Raw genomic sequence first — 17,048 nt, 5'->3', positions numbered from 1 at the left:
ATTGTTCAGCTGCACAAGGCCTTGATTTGCCCAATCCCAATTTCAGCTTCCTGGGTGAGGATGATTTGCCATATTAGGAGAATTTCTGCTTATCAGTAGATATCAGGACACTCTTGCTTTTCTGTGAAACACAAGTTGGAAGAAACTAACTAAGCAATACCCACCTCTCTGCAATATTCTCTGTCAGGCAAATTTTGCACCTGTTCGATGGCTCGTTTCATTAAATCCTCCAGGAATTCATTGGTTTTCTCTCTGCGACTTTCTTTACCTCCATATTTAGCCAGAAATGAGTAGCAGCTGTCCTTGTCCCGAGCTCTGCCTCTTGCCTATAAAAAGTTCCATTAGAAATGTTAGCCCCACAACATATTGTCAAATACATTATTCCCAAACTCAGTGCCGAAAGGCAATCTGGACTTGATTCTGGACCCTGTCATAGTCCATACATCCCAGACCGTCATCGTCCAAACATCCCAGGACCCGGTCATAGTCCCTACATCCCAGACCCTGTCATAGTCCATACAGGGCCGGCGCTACCATAGAGGCAGGGAAGGCAGCTGCCCCAGGGCCCCAGAGCTTGTAGGGGCCCCCAGTGGCTACAAGAGGAAAAAAAAAATTTCAAATCGGCCTTATCATTTTTGAGAAAATCGATTTTAAAGTTTCAAGGGAAAAAAAATACACATTTAAAAACCTGCCGACTTTAATGGTTGATAGCAAATCCACCTTAAATGCTAAAAACCCTAAATTTGCAGGATATGTTAAGGAGATCATTAGGAATAAGAGGAAAAAACTATTTTTCAAAAAGACCTTATAGTTTTTGAGAAAATCGATTTTAAAGCTTCAAAGGAAAAAAGTATACTTTTAAATGCGGTAAATGTCACTTTTAGTAGCAAACCTAACGGTGGTGTAATTTTACATGCATCAAACGAAAGCGCAATAAATTTCCTGACGGGGTTTCCAGGGGGTCTATACGCAGCCGCAGCGCTTTGGCTAGGGATCGCTATACAGCCGCAATATGGCTGTATGAAGATCCCTGGCATTTTTTCTATTTTCCCAATTTTTTTTCATGTTTAGAGTGTGGGAATCTAAAAAAAAAAAATTATGTGGGGTCCCCCCTCCTGAAACTTTTTAACCCCTTGTCCCCCATGCAGGCTGGGATAGCCAGAATGTGGAGCTCCGACCGATTGGGACTTCACACCCTGACTATACCAGCTGCAAAAAAGGTCCCCTAATGCCGATTTTTGTTCCGGGGTAAATGTTGGGGGGGCCCCCCAGGTTTATTTTGCCCTGGGGCCCCATTGTTGCTTAAACCGGCCCTGAGTCCATACATCCCAGACCCTGTCATAGTCCCTACATCCCAGACCCTGTCATAGTCCCTACATCCCAGACCCTGTCATCGTCCGTACATCCCAGACCCTGTCATCGTCCGTACATTCCAGACCCTGTCATAGTCCATACATCCCAGACCCTGTCATAGTCCATACATCCCAGACCCTGTCATCAATGATACATCCCAGACCCTGTCATAGTCCCTACATCCCAGACCCTGTCATAGTCGCTACATCCCAGACCCTGTCATAGTCCATACATCCCAGACCCTGTCATCGTCCATACATCCCAGACCCTGTCATCGTCCATACATCCCAGACCCTGTCATAGTCCCTACATCCCAGACCCTGTCATCGTCCATACATCCCAGACCCTGTCATCGTCCATACATCTCAGACCCTGTCATAGTCCAATCATCCCAGACCCTGTCATCGTCCACACATCCCAGACCCTGTCATAGTCCCTACATCCCAGACCCTGTCATAGTCCCTACATCCCAGACCCTGTCATAGTCCATACATCCCAGACCCTGTCATCGTCCATACATCCCAGACCCTGTCATCGTCCATACATCCCAGACCCTGTCATCGTCCATACATCCCAGACCCTGTCATCGTCAATACATCCCAGACCCTGTCATCGTCCATACATCCCAGACCCTGTCATAGTCCATACATCCCAGACCCTGTCATCGTCCATACATCCCAGACCCTGTCATCGTCCATACATCCCAGACCCTGTCATCGTCCATACATCCCAGACCCTGTCATAGTCCATACATCCCAGACCCTGTCATAGTCCATACATCCCAGACCCTGTCATAGTCCATACATCCCAGACCCTGTCATCGTCCACACATCCCAGACCCTGTCATAGTCCCTACATCCCAGACCCTGTCATAGTCCCTACATCCCAGACCCTGTCATAGTCCATACATCCCAGACCCTGTCATCGTCCATACATCCCAGACCCTGTCATCGTCCATACATCCCAGACCCTGTCATCGTCCATACATCCCAGACCCTGTCATCGTCCATACATCCCAGACCCTGTCATCGTCCATACATCCCAGACCCTGTCATCGTCAATACATCCCAGACCCTGTCATCGTCCATACATCCCAGACCCTGTCATAGTCCCTACATCCCAGACCCTGTCATCGTCCATACATCCCAGACCCTGTCATCGTCCATACATCCCAGACCCTGCCATAGTCCATACATCCCAGACCCTGTCATCGTCAATACATCCCAGGACCCTGTCATCGGCCATACATCCCAGACCCTGCCATAGTCCATGCATCCCAGACCCTGTCATCGTCCATACATCCCAGACCCTGTCATCGTCCATACATCCCAGACCCTGTCATCGTCCCTACATCCCAGACCCTGTCATAGTCCCTACATCTCAGACCCTGTCATCGTCCATACATCCCTGACCCTGTCATCGTCCATACATCCCAGACCCTGCCATAGTCCATACATCCCAGACCCTGTCATAGTCCCTACATCCCAGACCCTGTCATAGTCCCTACATCCCAGACCCTGTCATAGTCCCTACATCCCAGACCCCGTCATAGTCCATACATCCCAGACCCCGTCATAGTCCATACATCCCAGACCCTGCCATAGTCCATACATCCCAGACCCTGCCATAGTCCATACATCCCAGACCCTGTCATAGTCCATACATCCCAGACCCTGCCATAGGCCATACATCCCAGACCCTGTCATCGTCCATACATCCCAGACCCTGTCATCGTCCCTACATCCCAGACCCCGTCATAGTCCCTACATCCCAGACCCCGTCATAGTCCATACATCCCAGACCCCGTCATCGTCCATACATCCCAGACCCTGTCATCGTCCCTACATCCCAGACCCTGTCATAGTCCCTACATCCCAGACCCTGTCATAGTCCATACATCCCAGACCCTGTCATCGTCCATACATCCCAGACCCTGTCATCGTCCATACATCCCAGACCCTGTCATCGTCCATACATCCCAGACCCTGTCATCGTCCATACATCCCAGACCCTGTCATCGTCCATAAATCCCAGACCCTGTCATCGTCCATACATCCCAGTCCCTGTCATCGTCAATACATCCCAGGACCCTGTCATCGGCCATACATCCCAGACCCTGCCATAGTCCATGCATCCCAGACCCTGTCATCGTCCATACATCCCAGACCCTGTCATCGTCCATAAATCCCAGACCCTGTCATCGTCCATACATCCCAGTCCCTGTCATCGTCAATACATCCCAGGACCCTGTCATCGGCCATACATCCCAGACCCTGCCATAGTCCATGCATCCCAGACCCTGTCATCGTCCATACATCCCAGACCCTGTCATCGTCCCTACATCCCAGACCCTGTCATAGTCCGTACATCCCAGACCCTGTCATAGTCCCTACATCTCAGACTCTGTCATCGTCCATACATCCCTGACCCTGTCATCGTCCATACATCCCAGACCCTGCCATAGTCCATACATCCCAGACCCTGTCATAGTCCCTACATCCCAGACCCTGTCATAGTCCCTACATCCCAGACCCTGTCATAGTCCCTACATCCCAGACCCCGTCATAGTCCATACATCCCAGACCCCGTCATAGTCCATACATCCCAGACCCTGCCATAGTCCATACATCCCAGACCCTGCCATAGTCCATACATCCCAGACCCTGTCATAGTCCATACATCCCAGACCCTGCCATAGGCCATACATCCCAGACCCTGTCATCGTCCATACATCCCAGACCCTGTCATCGTCCATACATCCCAGACCCTGTCATCGTCCCTACATCCCAGACCCCGTCATAGTCCCTACATCCCAGGCCCCGTCATAGTCCATACATCCCAGACCCTGTCATCGTCCCTACATCCCAGACCCTGTCATAGTCCCTACATCCCAGACCCTGTCATAGTCCATACATCCCAGACCCTGTTATCGTCCATACATCCCAGACCCTGTCATCGTCCCTACATCCCAGACCCTGTCATAGTCCCTACATCCCAGACCCTGTCATAGTCCATACATCCCAGACCCTGTCATAGTCCATACATCCCAGACCCTGTCATCGTCCATACATCCCAGACCCTGTCATCGTCCCTACATCCCAGACCCTGTCATAGTCCCTACATCCCAGACCCTGTCATAGTCCCTACATCCCAGACCCTGTCATAGTCCATACATCCCAGACCCTGTCATCGTCCATACATCCCAGACCCTGTCATCGTCCATACATCCCAGACCCTGTCATCGTCCATACATCCCAGACCCTGTCATCGTCCATAAATCCCAGACCCTGTCATCGTCCATACATCCCAGACCCTGTCATCGTCCATACATCCGAGACCCTGTCATCGTCCATACATCCTAGACACTGTCATCGTCCATACATCCCAGTCCCTGTCATCGTCCATACATCCCTGACCCTGTCATCGTCCATACATCCCAGACCCTGCCATAGTCCATACATCCCAGACCCTGTCATAGTCCCTACATCCCAGACCCTGTCATAGTCCCTATATCTCAGACCCTGTCATCGTCCATACATCCTAGACCCTGTCATCGTCCATACATCCCAGACCCTGTCATCGTCCATACATCCCAGACCCTGTCATCGTCCATACATCCAAGACCCTGTCATCGTCCATACATCCCAGACCCTGTCATCGTCCATACATCCCAGACCCTGTCATCGTCCATACATCCAAGACCCTGTCATCGTCCATACATCCAAGACCCTGTCATCGTCCATACATCCTAGACCCTGTCATCGTCCATACATCCCAGACCCTGTCATAGTCCCTACATCCCAGACCCTGTCATAGTCCCTACATCCCAGACCCTGTCATCGTCCATACATCCAAGACCCTGACATCGTCCATACATCCCAGACCCTGTCATCGTCCATACATTCCAGCTGCCATCTTTTTTTGGGGAAGAGCAGTCCCTATTTTTTCACCAATTTTCTCTGTTCCCGCTTGTTTCTCAGTTGTCCTTCTTTTATGTCTTACATGTAGGTCTGTATAAAAAAAATGTTTTTCAATTTTTTTACTTCTGAAGATAATTACATTATATGCAACCTCCAAACTACTGCATTACTTAATTAAAAGTCAATTTTAAAGCTCTAGCATTCTTTCCTATCCGTTACAGTAATTTGGTGAAGCATGAAAAGTTTTCTATTGGCCATCAGTTCTTCAGGGTCCTCATAAATGGAGGTCCTCATAAATGGAGGTGGTGCGTTTTTTGCCAAAATATTTTTTCCCACTAAATGGTATCCAGATTTACCATTTTAGAAAGCTGAGAGCTATGCAGTCCTGGGCACCTCCTGCGAGTCACAACCCCAAGGTGTTCATTATCAGTACTATATTTTTCTCACATGTGATCAGGGAACCCTAAATAATCAGTAATTATTGATTATTCCTATAAACGGGTTGATTAGGGCACTTTCACTTTTTAGATATGATCGTAAAATCCAACATTTCCAATCCACAAATCAAACATAGAATCATTTACTGTTTTATTGTTGTTGCTCAATGACACATTCATTGAAGTATTCCAGAGCTAAAAACTATGCACTATTAACCCTTTTTATCTATTTCCTGCTCTCGGAAGCCATTTTCTGCTAGGAAAGTGTTTATGGTTGAAATTTCTTATCAGTGAGGGTCACACTGTAGTCTGATCCAGTTCTGCCAGACAGGAACTGCCACTTTCATACCTGATGTTTAACTCTTTCAGGCAGAGAAAGAAAAAAAGGAACACAGCCTAGTTATTGGTGTGCTAGGCACTGTACATAAGCATGTCTATCTCATGGTGTCACATGTCACTTCGGGTATCCTTTAAAGAGAACCCGAGGTGGCTTTGCAATTACGTTAGTGGGGCACAGAGGCCGGTTGTGCACACTAACCCCAGCCTCTGTTGCCCCATCGTGTGCCTCAAAGACCCCCCTGCTCGCCGCTATACTCCCCGCAGTGGCGACACGCAGCGCGTCGCCAGCACAATGTTTACCCTAGCGCTGTCTGTCAGCGCCGCTCCCCCGCCTCCTCCGCATCGCCGCTACCCGCCCTCGTCCCTTCCCTCCAATCAGCGGGAGGGAAGGGACACGGGCGGGTAGCGGCGATGCGGAGGAGGCGGGGGAGCGGCGCTGACAGACAGCGCTTAGGTAAACATTGTGCTGGAGACACGCTGCGTGTCGCCAGCACTGCGGGGGTATAGCGGCGAGCAGGGGGGTCTTTGAGGCACACGATGGGGCAACAGAGGCTGGTGTTAGTGTGCCCAACCAGCCTCTGTGCCCCACTAACGTAATGAAATGCCACCTCGGGTTCTCTTTAAGGTATTTTATTAGCTCATTAGCCTTGACTTGCTCTGATGCTTGCACTGGATTCAACAGGAATCAATCCTGAAAGCCGCATCTACACACGTAGATGCGGCCGCGATGTTCCTTATCAATCGAGCCGCTGATGCGGCTCGATTGATAAGATCCAACAGGACGGATCTTGCTTCCGCCGATTCCCTGCTCGCTCCCCACGAGGGGACAATGGCAGGGAATCGAGCAGAAGATAAGCGGCGCCGGCGGGGACGAGCGGGAATCGAATCCGGCGCACGCGCGGCGAGCAGGTACGCGCGGGGACGCGGAAGAGGCGATCCGGCGGCTAATCGAGCCGCCGGATCGCTGCAACATCTCATAGTGTAGACGGGGCTGAACTTGTCTTGGGTTATTAACTGCAGACTTATCTTGTTCTTCATTTAGCTCTTTCCTGCTCTTTGGAATCTTGACTATACTTTGCTGGATTTCTCTTACTTATCACAGTTCACTTGACAATGACTACTGGATTCTGTTTACCAACCACAGTTTGCCTGATTAAGCTCTATTAGATACCTGTTGTTAACCACAGCTCCATCCAACCACTGTATGCCAGTTCCATGCTGCTGCTTCTACATGTGCTGAAAACTGAAAGTGTGTACTTTCTGCCTACTTGACGATACAACATATTCGCATACTGCCTGTTGTCTTTAGGTAGTTAACACTCCTATAAACCTTTACATTGCATCCATTACCCAATATATCAGTACCCGTAAGCAGCTCTACAGTTATATTACCTGCATCATTGATATCTCATTAGTCATCAGACCGTATCGCACAACAATATTGCATTCTGGGATATCCAGACCCTCCTCAGCAACACTGGTTGAGATTAGCAGGTTTAGAGAACCCTCGCGAAATTTTTTAATGACTTCCTGTTGCTGATTCTGTAAATACAGAATAGTATATACATTAACACATCTAATTAAACAAAGATCAAAAGAAAAATCTTGTAATATCCAGAAGGATTTCACTGGTTTGCTAACAGAGCCATTAAAATGTTGGCACTGTCTATTCATCTGATGATGTGTTTGCATTAATGCTTTCATATCATCATGATGTTTGACTGTTGCCTGAGAAACTGCTTCTTGCGCCAAACCCTAGTCAACCGAAGCAGTACATCAGCCTGCCTCCCTATCCTGCAGGAGGAGGTGGCAGAGCTTCTCAAGGCAGGCTGCATTTAATTGACTAACCTCTAATTAACAAAAAAACATAGTGTGGACCTGGGGGCAGCTGGCCAGGGGCGTAACTAGGCCCCACCGGGCCCCCCTGCAGAATTTCTGAGCGGCCAAAATGTTTTGTGGGGGTTGGAGGGGACGCAGCATGAGGGGAAAGCCATGCAGCAATTCGGCGGGGAGGGGGGAAGGTCCCCCCCCCCCTCCCTCACCTCGGGGCTCTCCCCTCTGCGCTCCCCTCCGCCTTAAATCTAAGTCCGGGCAGTGTCTGGGCAGCGGCGGGCAATCTTCGGGTGATCCGGATAGTAGTTATCCGGGTGACACCCAGTACTGCTGTGCTGTGCGGGCTGGGCGGAGGATCAAGATTACCCTTCTGACGTCTTCTCCGGCCGTCCCTCGGCGCCTCCCACGATGCGTTCCACTTGGCGCTCACGTGACTTCAAACACTTCCTCCTTCCGGGTTGAACGAGGAAGTGTTTGAAGTCACGTGAGCGCCAAGTGGAACGCATCGTGGGAGGCGCCGAGGGACGGCCGGAGAAGACGTCAGAAGGGTAAGCTTGATCCTCCACCCAGCCCGCACAGCACAGCAGTACTGGGTGTCATCCGGTGAACTACTATCCGGATCACCCGAAGATTGCCCGCCGCTGCCCAGACACTGCCCGGACTTAGATTTAAGGCGGAGGGGAGCGCAGAGGGGAGAGCCCCGAGGTGAGGGAGGGGGGGGGACCGAATTGCTGCATGGCTTTCCCCTCATGCTGCGTCCCCTCCAACCCCCACAAAACGGCCCCGAGCGGGCCCCAGGAGGGGGGCCAGGCCCCCCGCGGGTGCAGGGGCTGCAGGCCCTATTGTTACGCCAGTGCAGCTGGCCATAAAATGGTTTACACATTTTTGGGGGGAAACAGGGAGAAATTGGCAGTGTTCCTAATCAGGCTGCAACTGAAATGACTACCAACAGAAGCACGTAGAGCCCCTAAGGGCCCATTTATGCTTAATAGCGCAAAACATTTCAGTTGCAGCCCGATTAGGAGCGCTGCCAATTTCTCCCTGCCTCCCCATTCTGCCTACAGTTCTATTAAGATGTTAGCAAGAAGATCTATTAGAAGTTCTTTTTATGTAATTTTATTCAAGAAAATCACTATGAGTTTTAAAATAGCTACTAATACAGCTGAGACTATTTTTGATCTTATTCGACATAATGCCACTGTTATGAATCTTCTTGATACATTGAAAAATAAGAGTCATGTTTGCTTGACTATAAGGGCCTGATCAGGTGGAATACTTGTAGAGGGAATTGCTACTTAGAATGGTTTGTGTTTTTGTTTGTATGTTGTATGATAGGCAAATACTTTTATATAAAATCAAATGCTGGGTGCGCAGATTCATTTCAAGGTATACAATCAAGCTATAATTACCATTATAGAGGGTTCAGACCCCACTTTGCAGGATTTATGACAGCAAAGCTTTAAAGTGAACCCGAGTTATATGGAGGCTGCTATATTTATTTCCTTTAAGCAATACTAGTTTCCTGGCTATCCTGCTGATCCTCGGCCTCTAAGCCATAGGCCCTGAACAGGCATGCAGCAGAACAAGTGTGTCGGACAATTTTGTCAGAACTAACAAGATTAGCTGCATGCTTGTCTGCATGTCAATATGGCAGCCTCCAAATCACTCTCACCTCGGGTTCACTTTAAAGGCTAGTTCCTTTAGTGAGTATTGTTTAAAAGGAAATTGGCAAAAAAAAGCAAGAACCACGCACATTTTTTTGACACTCCCATACACCATTTTGGATACTATTATGCTAATATTATGTAAATTTATACAGGTTTGATTTACTAAGGTTCTTTCAAGATGCAGCCTATTGGAGGACATTAGTGATACTTCAGACCTAAATCACATCTGCTTAAATTGTCTGCTATGGCAAACTGTTTTTAACTCTTGCCTGAGGCATAAAAGATAAGAGTAAGGTTTGTCTAACAAGTATTTAAACATGTTAAAGTGTACCTGAGATGAGGTCAAAGAAAAAAAAAATTATACATACCTGGGGCTTCCTCCATCCCCCTCTGGCCTGATCGCTACCTCGTCGTCCACCACCTGGTTTGTCCGCAACTGGCCTGGTAAGTCGTCCAGTTGGCGCAGGCGCAGTCTGGCTATGCACGCTTCATCATCATGCTCCCATGATCCATGCTCCATTATCATGCTCCCACAGAAGCGCGATGTGGGCGTGTGTGGCCAGGCCATGCATGCGGTATGCCCCGGACTGGAGGACTTTCAGGGGAAATTTGCGGAGGATCCAGGCGCCGACTGAAAACAATGAGGGAACTATCAGACCGGAGGGGGCTGGAGGAAGCCCCATGTATGTATACATTTTTTCTTTGGCCCCATCTCAGGTAAACTTTCAATGTAGAAGTTCTATACCTGCGTCATGTGTTTGGTCTGGTTGCTGTACCCGGCTCCAGTCAGTGGTGCAGTCTTTATGTTAAGATCTTTAAGCATCCCATTGTTGGTAATCCACTCATGCAAGGCGTGGGTAGTTTGCCGAGTACGAGTGAATATGATGCCGCGGGAACCAGAGGCAACCTGGAAGTGATCCTTCAGAATCTCTTCAAGCTTCTTCAGCTTGGGGTTTTCATTGTTCTTGTCTCGAGATAATTCCATCAATGTATTGCTGTTTTCTTCAAAGACAAATAAGATACATTAATCGGTTACAAAAAAAATAAATAAGCCAAAAGCCTGCAAGAAAATAGGCCATACTTATGGAAATTGTTGGACACAGGCTGGTAAATAAACATTTACAGTTTAAAATACATTTTGCACTCTGCAATTAAAAAAGTACATTAAAAGTGTTTTCTTGCTTGCTGGTGGCTTAAAGAGACTCTGTAACAATTTTTTCAGCCTTAGTTCTTCTATCCTATAAGTTCCTATGCCTGTTCTAATCTACTCTGGCTTACTGCAGTCTTTCCTAACTGCACTGTCTCTGTAATAAATCAATGTATCTTTCCTCTGTCCTGTTTGTCGGGCTAAAGCTTGATTGTGTGGAATGTGCAGGGCTGCTTGTGATTGGTAGAAGCGATACACACCCTCTGCAGGCCCCCTGCATACTCTGAATGACTCATACACTATGCTTAGCTGAGCCTATTAGAAGCTGGTTAGTTTGTTTGTAAACACTGCCTAAAACTGTTAATTACAAGCCAGGATTGCAGCAGAGAGTGGCAGAAACAGCACAGAGGGGCACAGGAGAAAATAATGAATAGAATGGTATGCTTTTTATTGTAAGAATATTAGAGTACAGATTCTCTTTAAGAGACTCAGAAGTCTCCTAAAAATGAGGTTTTTACTTTAAAAACCTCTTTAACATAATTGCCCCACCTAAAATGCTGCACCCCTGCAGCTGAAAAAGCCATAAATCACCCCTAATTCCCCTGGCAAAATCCACGACTTTCCTGGTCATGGATTTTGCTGCCCAGGGAGGCAGAGCTTTGGGCTGTAGCTCTGCCTCCATGCGCGTCAATCAGTGCTGATCCCTGCCTCTCCCCCACCCCTCTCAGTGAAGGAAAACTGAGAGGGGCGGGGAGAGGCGGTGATCCGCGCTGATGGATGCATGTAGAGGCAGAGCTGCAGCCAAAAGCTTTGCCTCTATGCGGAAGGAGCCCCGCGATGTGCCCCAGGTAATTTGGGCGTTTTCAGCTGCGGGGAAGCGGCGTTTTAGGAGGGGCAATTATATTAACCACTTGAGGACCTAGGGCTTTCTACCCCTTAAGGACCGGCCACTTTTTTTCCATTCAGACCACTGCAGCTTTCACGGTTTATTGCTCGCTCATACAACCTACCACCTAAATGAATTTTGGCTCCTTTTCTTGTCACTAATACAGCTTTCTTTTGATGCTATTTGATTGCTCCTGCGATTTTTACTTTTTATTATATTCATCAAAAAAGACATGAATTTTGGCAAAAAAATGATTTTTTTAACTTTCTGTGCTGACATTTTTCAAATAAAGTAAAATTTCTGTATACATGCAGCGCGAAAAATGTGGACAAACATGTTTTTGATTAAAAAAAAACCCATTCAGTGTATATTTATTGGTTTGGGTAAAAGTTATAGCGTTTACAAACTATGGTGCAAAAAGTGAATTTTGCCATTTTCAAGCATCTATGACTTTTCTGACCCCCTGTCATGTTTCATGAGGGGCTAGAATTCCAGGATAGTATAAATACCCCCCAAATGACCCCATTTTGGAAAGAAGACATCCCAAAGTATTCACTGAGAGGCATAGTGAGTTCATAGAAGATATTATTTTTTGTCACAAGTAAGCGGAAAATGACACTTTGTGAGAAAAAAAAAAAAAAAAGTTTCCATTTCTTCTAACTTGCGACAAAAAAAAATGAAATCTGCCACGGACTCACCATGCCCCTCTCTGAATACCTTGAAGGGTCTACTTTCCAAAATGGGATCATTTGTGGGGTGTGTTTACTGTCCTGACATTTTGGGGGGTGCTAAATTGTAAGCACCCCTGTAAAGCCTAAAGGTGCTCATTGGACTTTGGACCCCTTAGCGCAGTTAGGCTGCAAAAAAGTGCCACACATGTGGTATTGCCGTACTCAGGAGAAGTAGTATAATGTGTTTTAGGGTGTATTTTTACACATACTCATGCTGGGTGGGAGAAATATCTCTGTAAATGACAATTTGTTAATTTTTTTTACACACAATTGTCCATTTACAGAGATATTTCTCCCACTCAGCATGGGTATGTGTAAAAATACACCACAAAACACATTATACTACTTCTCCTGAGTACGGCGATACCACATGTGTGGCACTTTTTTGCACCCTAACTGCGCTAAAGGGCCCAAAGTCCAATGAGTACCTTTAGGATTTCACAGGTCATTTTGAGAAATTTCGTTTCAAGACTACTCCTCACGGTTTAGGGCCCCTAAAATGCCAGGGCAGTATAGGAACCCCACAAATGACCCCATTTTAGAAAGAAGACACCCCAAGGTATTCCGTTAGTAGTATGGTGAGTTTATAGAAGATTTTATTTTTTGTCACAAGTTAGCGGAAAATGACACTTTGTGAAAAAACACAATTAAAATCAATTTCCGCTAACTTTTGACAAAAAATAAAATCTTCTATGAACTCACCATACTCCTAACGGAATACCTTGGGGTGTCTTCTTTCTAAAATGGGGTCATTTGTGGGGTTCCTATACTGCCCTGGCATTTTAGGGGCCCTAAACCGTGAGGAGTAGTCTTGAAACGAAATTTCTCAAAATGACCTGTGAAATCCTAAAGGTACTCATTGGACTTTGGGCCCTTTAGCGCAGTTAGGGTGCAAAAAAGTGCCACACATGTGGTATCGCCATACTCGGGAGAAGTAGTACAATGTGTTTTGGGGTGTATTTTTACACATACCCATGCTGGGTGGGAGAAATACCTCTGTAAATGGACAATTGTGTGTAAAAAAATCAAAAGATTGTCATTTACAGAGGTATTTCTCCCACCCAGCATGGGTATGTGTAAAAATACACCCCAAAACACATTGTACTACTTCTCCCGAGTACGGCGATACCACATGTGTGGCACTTTTTTGCCCCCTAACTGCACTAAGGGGCCCAAAGTCCAATGAGTACCTTTAGGATTTCACAGGTCATTTTTGTTTCAAGACTACTCCTCACGGTTTAGGGCCCCTAAAATGCCAGGGCAGTATAGGAACCCCACTAATGACCCCATTTTAGAAAGAAGACACCCCAAGGTATTCCGTTAGGAGTATGGTGAGTTCATAGAAGTTTTTATTTTTTTGTCACAAGTTAGCGGAAATTGATTTTAATAGTTTTTTTTCACAAAGTGTCATTTTCCGCTAACTTGTGACAAAAAATAAAATCTTCTATGAACTCACCATACTCCGTACGGAATACCTTTGGGTGTCTTCTTTCTAGAATGGGGTCATTTGTTGGGTTCCTATACTGCCCTGGCATTTTAGGGGCCCTAAACCGTGAGGAGTAGTCTTGAAACCAAATGTCGCAAAATGACCTGTGAAATCCTAAAGGTACTCATTGGACTTTGGGCCCCTTAGCGTACTTAGGGTGTAAAAAAGTGCCACACATGTGGTACCGCTGTACTCAGGAGAAGTAGTATAATGCGTTTTGGGGTGTATTTTTACACATACCCATGCTAAGTGGGAGAAATATCTCTGTAAATGACAATTGTTTGATTTTTTTACACACAATTGTCCATTTACATAGAAATTTCTCCCACCCAGCATGGGTATGTGTAAAAATACACCCCAAAACACATTATACTACTTTTCCTGAGTACGGCGGTACCACATGTGTGACACTTTTTTGCAGCCTAGGTGCGCTAAGGGGCCCAACGTCCTATTCACAGGTCATTTTGAAGCATTTGTTTTCTAGACTACTCCTCGCGGTTTAGGGCCCCTAAAATGCCAGGGCAGTATAGGAACCCCACAAGTGACCCCATTTTAGAAAGAAGACACCCCAAGGTATTCCGTTAGTTGTATGGCGAGTTCATAGAAGATTTTATTTTTTGTCACAAGTTAGTGAAAAATGACACTTTGTGAAAAAAAAACAATAAAAATTAATTTCCGCTAACTTTTGACAAAAAATTAAATCTTCTATGAACTCGTCATACACCTAACATAATACCTTGGGGTGTCTTTTTTTTCTAAAATGGGGTCACTTGTGGGGTTCCTATACCGCCCTGGCATTTTACAGGCCCAAAACCGTGAGTAGTCTGGAAACCAAATGTCTCAAAATGACTGTTCAGGGGTATAAGCATCTGCAAATTTTGATGACAGGTGGTCTATGAGGGGGCGAATTTTGTGGAACCGGTCATAAGCAGGGTGGCCTTTTAGATGACAGGTTGTATTGGGCCTGATCTGATGGATAGTAGTGCTAGGGGGGTGACAGGAGGTGATTGATGGGTGTCTCAGGGGGTGGTTAGAGGGGAAAATAGATGCAATCCATGCACTGGGGAGGTGATCGGAAGGGGGTCTGAGGGTTTGGCCGAGTGATCAGGAGCCCACACGGGGCAAATTGGGGCCTATTCTGATGGGTAGGTGTGCTAGGGGGTGACAGGAGGTGATTGATGGGTGTCTCAAGGTGTGATTAGAGGGGGGAATAGATGCAAGCAATGCACTGGCGAGGTGATCAGGGCTGGGGTCTGAGGGCATTCTGAGGGTGTGGGCGGGTGATTGAGTGCCCTAGGGGCAGATAGGGGTCTAATCTGATAGGTAGCAGTGACAGGGGGTGATTGATGGGTAATTAGTGGGTGTTTAGGGTAGAGAATAGATGGAAACACTGCGCTTGGGTGGTGATCTGATGTCGGATCTGCGGGCGATCTATTGGTGTGGGTGGGTGATCAGTTTGCCCGCAAGGGGCAGGTTAGGGGCTGATTGATGGGTGGCAGTGACAGCGGGTGATTGATGGGTGGCAGTGACAGGGGGTGATTGATGGGTGGCAGTGACAGGGGGTGATTGATGGGTGATTGATAGGTGATTGACAGGTAATCAGTGGGTTATTACAGGGGAGAACAGATGTAAATATTGCACTGGCGAATTGATAAGGGGGGGTCTGAGGGCAATCTGAGCGTGTAGGCGGGCGATTGGGTGCCCGCAAGGGGCAGATTAGGGTCTGATCTGATAGGTAACAGTGACAGGTGGTGATAGGGAGTGATTGATGGGTGATTGATGGGTAATTAGTGGGTGTTTAGAGGAGAGAATAGATGGAAACACTGCGCTTGGGTGGTGATCTGATGTCGGATCTGCGGGCGATCTATTGGTGTGGGTGGGTGATCAGATTGCCCGCAAGGGGCAGGTTAGGGGCTGATTGTTGGGTGGCAGTGACAGGGGGTGATTGATGGGTGATAGGTGATTGGCAGGTGATTGACAGGTGATCAGTGGGTTATTACAGGGAAGGACAGATGTAATTAATGCACTGGCGAATTGATAAGGGGGGGGGGGGGTCTGAGGGCAATCTGAGCGTGTGGGCGGGTGATTGGGTGCCCGCAAGGGGCAGATTAGGGTCTGATCTGATAGGTAACAGTGACAGGTGGTGATAGGGGGTGATTGATGGGTAATTAGTGGGTGTTTAGAGAAGATAACAGATGTAAACGATACATTTGGGAGGTAATCTGACGGCGGGTTTGCGGGCGATCTAATGGTGTGGGTGGGTGATCAGATTGCCCGCAAGGGGCAGGTTAGGGGCTGATTGATGGGTGGCAGTGACAGGGGGTGACAGGGGGTGATTGATGGGTGATAGGTGATTGGCAGGTGATTGACAGGTGATCAGTGGGTTATTACAGGGAAGAACAGATGTAATTAATGCACTGGTGAATTGATAAGGGGGGGTCAGAGGGCAATCTGAGCGTGTGGGCGGGTGATTGGGTGCCCGCAAGGGGCAGATTAGGGTCTGATCTGATAGGTAAAAGTGACAAGTGGTGATAGGGGGTGATTGATGGGTGATTGATGGGTAATTAGTGGGTGTTTAGAGGAGAGAATAGATGTAAACAATGGATTTGGGAGGTGATCTGATGTCGGATCTGTGGGCGATCTATTGGTGTGGGGGGGTGATCAGATTGCTTGCAAGGGGCAGGTTAGGGGCTGATTGATGGGTGGCAGTGACAGGGGGTGATTGACGGGTGATTGATGGGTGATTGACGGGTGATTGACAGGTGATTGACAGGTGATTGACAGGTGATCAGGGGGATAGATGCATACAGTAAACAGGGGGGGGGTCTGGGGGGGGGGTCTGGGGAGAATCTGAGGGGTGGGGGGTGATCAGGAGGGGGCAGGGAGCAGGGGGGGGGGATAAAAAAAAAATAGCGTTGACAGATTGTGACAGGGAGTGATTGATGGGTGATTAGGGGGGTGATTGGGTGCAAACAGGGGTCTGGGGGGTGGGCAGGGGGGGGTCTGATGGGTGCTGTGGGCGATCTGGGGCAGGGGGGGGAGAAATCAGTGTGCTTGGGTGCAGACTAGGGTGGCTGCAGCCTGCCCTGGTGGTCCCTCGGACACTGGGACCACCAGGGCAGGAGGCAGCCTGTATAATACACTTTGTAAACATTACAAAGTGTATTATACACTTTGTATGCGGCGATCGCGGGGTTAACATCCCGCCGGCGCTTCCGTATAGCCGGCGGGATGTTGCGGCGAGCGAGC

The 17,048-nt window shown here is 47.8% G+C and overlaps 1 protein-coding gene across 1 annotated transcript in view; it reads right to left on the bottom strand.

The window, feature by feature from the left end:
- The window catches only part of DHX58 (DExH-box helicase 58), an 89,476-nt gene that overhangs the window by 24,085 nt on the left and 48,343 nt on the right, over positions 1-17,048 (bottom strand). The window contains exons 9-11 of the mRNA XM_068263056.1: positions 10,295-10,551; positions 7,442-7,591; positions 165-326 (exon numbers count right to left, since the gene is read on the bottom strand). Of these exons, the coding sequence (XP_068119157.1) occupies positions 165-326; positions 7,442-7,591; positions 10,295-10,551 (569 nt within the window). The remainder of the gene's footprint in view (positions 1-164; positions 327-7,441; positions 7,592-10,294; positions 10,552-17,048) is intronic.

The sequence above is a fragment of the Hyperolius riggenbachi genome, chromosome 12, assembly GCF_040937935.1.
Source record: "Hyperolius riggenbachi isolate aHypRig1 chromosome 12, aHypRig1.pri, whole genome shotgun sequence".
Lineage (NCBI taxonomy): Eukaryota > Metazoa > Chordata > Amphibia > Anura > Hyperoliidae > Hyperolius > Hyperolius riggenbachi.
This window is presented reverse-complemented; position numbering and strand designations above follow the sequence as displayed.